Source organism: Quercus robur, chromosome 3, assembly GCF_932294415.1.
Source record: "Quercus robur chromosome 3, dhQueRobu3.1, whole genome shotgun sequence".
NCBI classification, from domain to species: Eukaryota; Viridiplantae; Streptophyta; class Magnoliopsida; order Fagales; family Fagaceae; genus Quercus; species Quercus robur.
In genome coordinates this window covers 65859168-65865167 of record NC_065536.1, presented here as the reverse complement: position 1 = coordinate 65865167, position 6000 = coordinate 65859168, and the positions used below count along the sequence as shown (strand labels likewise).

At 33.4% G+C, this 6000-nt stretch overlaps 1 protein-coding gene across 1 annotated transcript; it reads right to left on the bottom strand.

Annotated features, from left to right (window-relative positions):
- LOC126718959 (probable inactive purple acid phosphatase 2) lies at positions 1–3178 on the bottom strand. Its single transcript, XM_050421383.1, has 2 exons — positions 2367–3178; positions 1–1621 (listed from the first exon to the last, which is right to left on the bottom strand). The coding sequence occupies exons 1-2, from the start codon at positions 3066–3068 to the stop codon at positions 347–349; spliced, it is 1977 nt and encodes a 658-aa protein (XP_050277340.1). The 5' UTR covers positions 3069–3178; the 3' UTR covers positions 1–346.
- Positions 3179–6000: the final 2822 nt, after the last annotated feature.

Here is a 6000-nt window from a genome sequence, read left to right as displayed (position 1 = left end):
TGGCACAAAATGGTAAGATCAGATCATATTCATGCATCAATAATACATGCCGTGACAATTGCACATTTATTTGACAAGTACATGACTTTCAACCATATGAAGTCCTTTATACAAAGTGTTAAATAACATAAATTAAATTAGGAAAATTGCATATTTACAATGACAAAAGTTACATAAGCATTTATGTGGTACATATTATCCCACCTTCCTAGCTTCGGCATCCATCCAAACAGTAGGGAGAACATCAATTCACAACACAACTTTGATGCCTAATTGCAGCTACATTTTAAATTCAGATGAACCAGATTTTGGAAACTAACCAATATGCTTCACTGCAATTTCAAGTTCAAATATCGTCTGTCTTCACGGGAGTCCAGCTATTTTTTGGAGTAGTCTCTTTTTGGGAACGGGAAATGAAACCAAGAACATAGCCTATAAAAGCCCCAAGTAATAATACGCTCACTCCCTTAACCAACAATGAAAATTTGGACTGAGGAGCCTCACCCCTGGCTCCAGCACCATCAACAGAACTATCCCCACTGCCACTGAGAACTTGTCCAGATGCTAGAATCTCCACCATATCATGCACTTCTCCATCATGGTTCCCTACATAAGAAAGCTGAAGCTTCTCCTTTGTAGCAACCAATCTAGTGTACCCAAACTCACCCCCACGGTACAAAGAGCGTTTAGCTTGTGGGAAGATCGGATCATTCGGGTGGTCAGGTCTAGGCTCCCAGATGGGTTGCCAGTCTTGTCCTGCCATCCCAATAACAATATGGACTGGAAATGCCTCCCAATCCTCCCCCTCCAGGCCCATGCTTCCACAAGTAAAGTTATTCACTGGACAGAACCTCTCATATCTGTGGACATGACCCCACAATGCAAGGGTGACCTTGTTTTTCACAAACAAAGGTTCCAAGTGCTCAAGCATCTTCTCCCTCAATGGGGCATCCCTATTTTCATTGCTTGTTGTATACATTGGCCGGTGCCCTTGGACTACCACAAAAGGAGTGTTGTTTCTATTAACTGACTCCAAATCATGCTTTAAAAAGTTATATTGGTTGCTCCCTTGAAGGAAATTGGTCTCGGTTGACATGTATACAAAATGTACTGCCCCCATATCAAATGAATAGTAAAGGTTCCTAGTAGCTGGGGCTCGGGTTCCAGTTGGCTCTAAAGAGTTTCCAGGCATTTTGAACTTAAGGCTGTAGGGTACACCACATTCACCACCCCCATCCTTTCCATAACTTCCCACAGACCACTCAGGTCTCCAAGGCTGTGAAGGCCAGTTGTACTCATGATTACCAACACACACATGGTATGCTACTTTGGATGCAACAGGTTCAATCTGATTAAAAAAATGATCCCACAACCATGAATATCCTCTTGCATAGCTGATGTCCCCAATATGTGAGATAAAAGATGGCTTGTCACCCAAAGCCTCAATATCACGGAGTATCCACTTCATGGTCGCTATGCTTTCTTCTTGTGTACGGAGAAAGGTAGAGTATGGTGTTGCAGTTCCCATATCACCAAACAGGAAAGCTATTGTTTCATCAGAGTCCTCATTCCTTGACACAAAGCTGCGAGTTGAACTCCAACCTCCAGCATCACTTCCAACCTGTCATAGATAACATTATCGTTTTCTCAGACCACACAACAACAACAACAACCACCAAGCCTTGGTCACACAATTTTGGGGTCGACTAATTTATAATAAAGTGACTCAATTTTAAATAATTTTTAAACTTACTCAAAAAAATTCTGATGTCTTATTTTTTTGGGCTTGGGGCCAGCTATGTACAAAAAATATGGCATTAAAAACAAACACAGCCATTGTTATATTCAAACCATGCAATGTAGTGCAAAAGATTTTTCTCATATGAGTTCACTTTATCAAGTTTATCATACAACTAATTAAATATTATATACACAAACAAATAATTGAGCCAGTAGTTTATAAAAACACTTTTTGTAACTGTGGATCACCATGAAATCTATAGACACTCTAACTAAGACATTCATCAGATGCTTTTCTTAGACATGATCATGCAAATGATATTCAATGATTACAAGGTCACATGGAAGAAAATGCTATAATAAAATCCAAATTATTATGAAATATGAATTGAACAATAGTACAATTGCAACAAAAGAAGCCTTACAAACTAATGTGTCTAAGCCTAACTTTTCAACACAAAACAAAAAAGAGTGATTCTACCATTTTGATCAATCTAAAGTATCAAATTTTGCAATTAACAATGCTCCAAAATTACAAATTACAAATTACAAATATAGTTGATAGAAATGTGTTAAATTACAAATATCAATTACTAAACTAAAAACCCAATTAAACAAAAAATTACCTGATAATAATACCTGACTCCTTTCTTTAAATTCTTCATAACCCCATCATGAATCCAACCCGGGTCTCTCCACCCGACACTCGAATTCGCCGGCTCCTCGCACATGTGCTCCCTCTCATACCTCTCCACACGTGCCACCGCCACGTGGTCGAGCTTACCCTCTCTCAACCCATACCTCACTCGCCTCTCCTCATGATCCCCCGTCAAGAACATCACCCTCATCTCATCCGCATTCTCCGTGAACCCCAGATGGATCTGCTCTGGAACCCGACCCGACCCGAACCCGACTTCCACCGACTTGGCCAACAGATGGGCCGTGCCCGGCAACGGGTTGTTATCGTGGTCGTGTTTTTTCGGGTTGACTTCGGACTCGACCCATCGGAAGACCCTGAAGGAGTAGTTGGATCGGAGGTTGATGAGTGGAAGCGAAATGGAGCCCGACCCGGATTGCCACGTGGCGGAGGAGTTGAGGAACACGTAGCCGATGAAGTTCTCGTGATCGGAGTCCGGGGGAGAGTAGATGCCGAGCCAGTCGAGCTTGGACGGTTCGGCGATTCCGGACCATTGGATTCGGATCGGGTCGCCCGATTTGGCTAAAACGGATGGGGTTATAGAGAGAGAGACTTTGGATTGGGTTGATGGGTTAAAGAGAGAAATGATTGTTGTGATGAAGAGAATGAAAGCTGTGAGAGAATTCTTCATTTTTTTTTTTTTTTTTTTTTTTTTGGGATTTTTCAAGTCGGTGTAGAATGAAAAGAAAGTGAAGGTGAGGGTTTTTGTTCCTCTGTTTATTTATGTAGAACTGGATTTTGGGGTTTGCTTTGGATTGAATAAATAATTAGGCAAGTTTCAAAAAAATAAATAAATAATTAGGAATATTCTTTTTTCCATATTCTAAATGTCACACTCACATTTGACGTTTGTTTCTTAAATTTTTAAAATTTAATCCCAGATTTTTTTTTAGCTTAATGATGATTAAGACTTTTATAATTGAAATAGCCTCCAGCACGCAAAAGACTTTTCTATTTTTGTTCGGTAGGAGTTAATAATTTGTATTTAGTATAATTTAGAAATATTTTTTTTTTATTTTTTAAACAAATAAAAATGATAAACTTTAAAGATAAGCCGTAGTTGTAATTTTTTTTTTTATAAGATGTAATTTTTTTTTTGAACATGAAGGGGGAAAATTTTCTAAATTTTAGGAGTTTTCTTTTTGAATTAAAAATGAAGTTTGTTATTTAACATTTATGACCTTATTTCTAAGTAAAATTTGTTTTTTAAACATTTATGAACCTATTTCATTAATGAGGGTATTTTTGAACTACATAAAAGTCCAATTCAAAGAAGATAACCATCCTATATATGGTATAGGAGTATAGATGATGAGGTGTTTATTAAGTTTATTAAGTGTTAATTAAGCTCAAAACAACTTTATTTTCTCATTCAAAATAATGTCATTTTGACCCCTATTAAAGGCATGTCATATACGGTATTATTTTGACGAAATCTACCGTATGCACTTTAAGGTTTAGGACAGTTTTTTTCACCTTATCTCGTGAAGTTTTAAATTTTAGATCTATAAAATTATGTTGTTTTAAGTCAAGGTGGCATTTAACTTACATTTTATTATATTTTTGAACTACATAAAAGTCCAGTTCAAAAAAGATAATCATCTTATATATAGTATAGAAGTAGAGTAATACTACAGATACAAACTATTTTACAACATTTTTACAAGCTGCTGATTTGACTTTAGTAATTTTCAAATAATTATTGGTAAACATAAATGTGATGTTAGTAGTGGACCTATATTAGAACTAATAAGAATTTATCACGTCAATAGTTTGTAAAAATGTTATGAAATAGTTTGTGACTGTAACATTACTCATAAAAGTATAAATGATGAGGTGTTTGTTAAGCCTTAATTAAGCTCAAAACAACTTTATTTTCTCATTCAAAATAATGTCATTTTGACCCCCTATTAAAGGCATGTCATATACTGTATTATTTTGACTAAATCTACCGTTTGTACTTTTTAAAGTTTAGGACAATTTTCACCTTATCTCATAAAGTTTCAAATTTTAGATCTATAAAATTATGTTGTTTTAAGTTCAGGTGGCATTTAACTTACATCTTATTATGGTGCATGGGTGGAAGGGTTTAAATCCAAACAATATGTAAATTTTGGGGTGTCATATGAATCCAAATTTTGAAACTTTAAAGAACAAAAGCAAAATTACCCTAAACTTTAAAGATGAAAATTCACTTTACTCTAATTTATTTGAATACTTAAACAAATCACATGATCATCTAGTTTTTCTAAAAATAAAATCATGACCGTCTAGTTAAAGTTAAAAAATATTTGTATAAAATTTAAAATATTAGATTTGGAATCATCTATACTATATATAAGAGGGTTCATTTCTTTTAACTGGACTTTTATGTGGTTTAAAAATGCCCTCATTAATGAAAGGTAACTTCATTTAGAAATATGGTCATAAATGTCAAATAACAAATTTTATTTTAAATTCAAAAAAAGAACTCTTAAAATTTAGGATTTTTTGTTCCTTCATGTTGAAAAATTATTAGGTCCACCAGGAAGACTACTGATGTGGTCTTCCTTAACCTTCCAACTAATAAAATGTTATTATTTATACAAATGTGACATCATTGATAATTTTTATTTTTTATTCCTTGTATTGATTAGGAAGCTCACACATATATTTGCATAGATGGCATCATCTTATTGGTCAAGGAGGACTACATCAGCAGTCCTCCCGATGTAAATAATAATTTCTCCTTCACGTTTAAAAAAGAAATTACAGTTACTGTTTATTTCTAAAGTTTATCATTTTTATTTGTTTGAAAATTTTAAAAAAAATCTAAATTATAATAGATATAAATTATTAACATTTACTAAAAAAATGATCTATTTCTTAATTAAAATAATTTAACAAGAACGTTAATTTCCTTTTATCTCTTCCTAACTATGATGTCATTATTCAAGTCATCAAGCTATGTATATGAATATTTTTTTAAAATTAATTTATTAACTAGTAATTTGCACCCTTAAAATTTGAGATAATTTTGATTTTATTTTCTAAAGTTTCAAATTTTGGATCTATATTCTTAATATTATGTATCTATTTGTTAGTCCATTGTGATGAGGTGTTTGTTAAATGCTAACTAAGCTTAAAAAAATGTAATTTTCTCATTCAAAACTACGTCATTTTGGTTTCTATTAAATACATGTCATAGATTATTACGACTAAATTTATAATTTACACCCTTAAAATTTTGAGTAATTTTGATTTTACCCTATAAAATTTCAAATTTTGGATTCATAAAATTGTTGTTTGAGTCAAGGTGGCAATTATAAACACCTCACCACGATGCATGGACAAAGGGGCTTAAGTCCAAATAATATTTAATGTTAGGGGTATAGTATAAATCCATAATTTGAAACTTTAAGAAATAAAATCAAAATTATCTTAAACGTTAAAAGGTGAAAATTCACTTTACTCTCATTTATTCAATTACTTAAAAAAATCACATGGTCATCTAGTTAAAGTTAAAGAATATTTGTATAAATTTTAAAATGAGAGGTGTTACATCCACAATATTTTTACAATAT

Excerpts from the sequence above, each read along its gene's own strand:
- LOC126718959 (XM_050421383.1), bottom strand. The coding sequence starts at position 3,068 with ATGAAGAATTCTCTCACAGCTTTCATTCTCTTCATCACAACAATCATT. Across the intron at positions 1,622-2,366 it reads GAGTCAGGTATTATTATCAG|GTTGGAAGTGATGCTGGAGG; the intron begins GTAATTTTTTGT and ends TATCTATGACAG.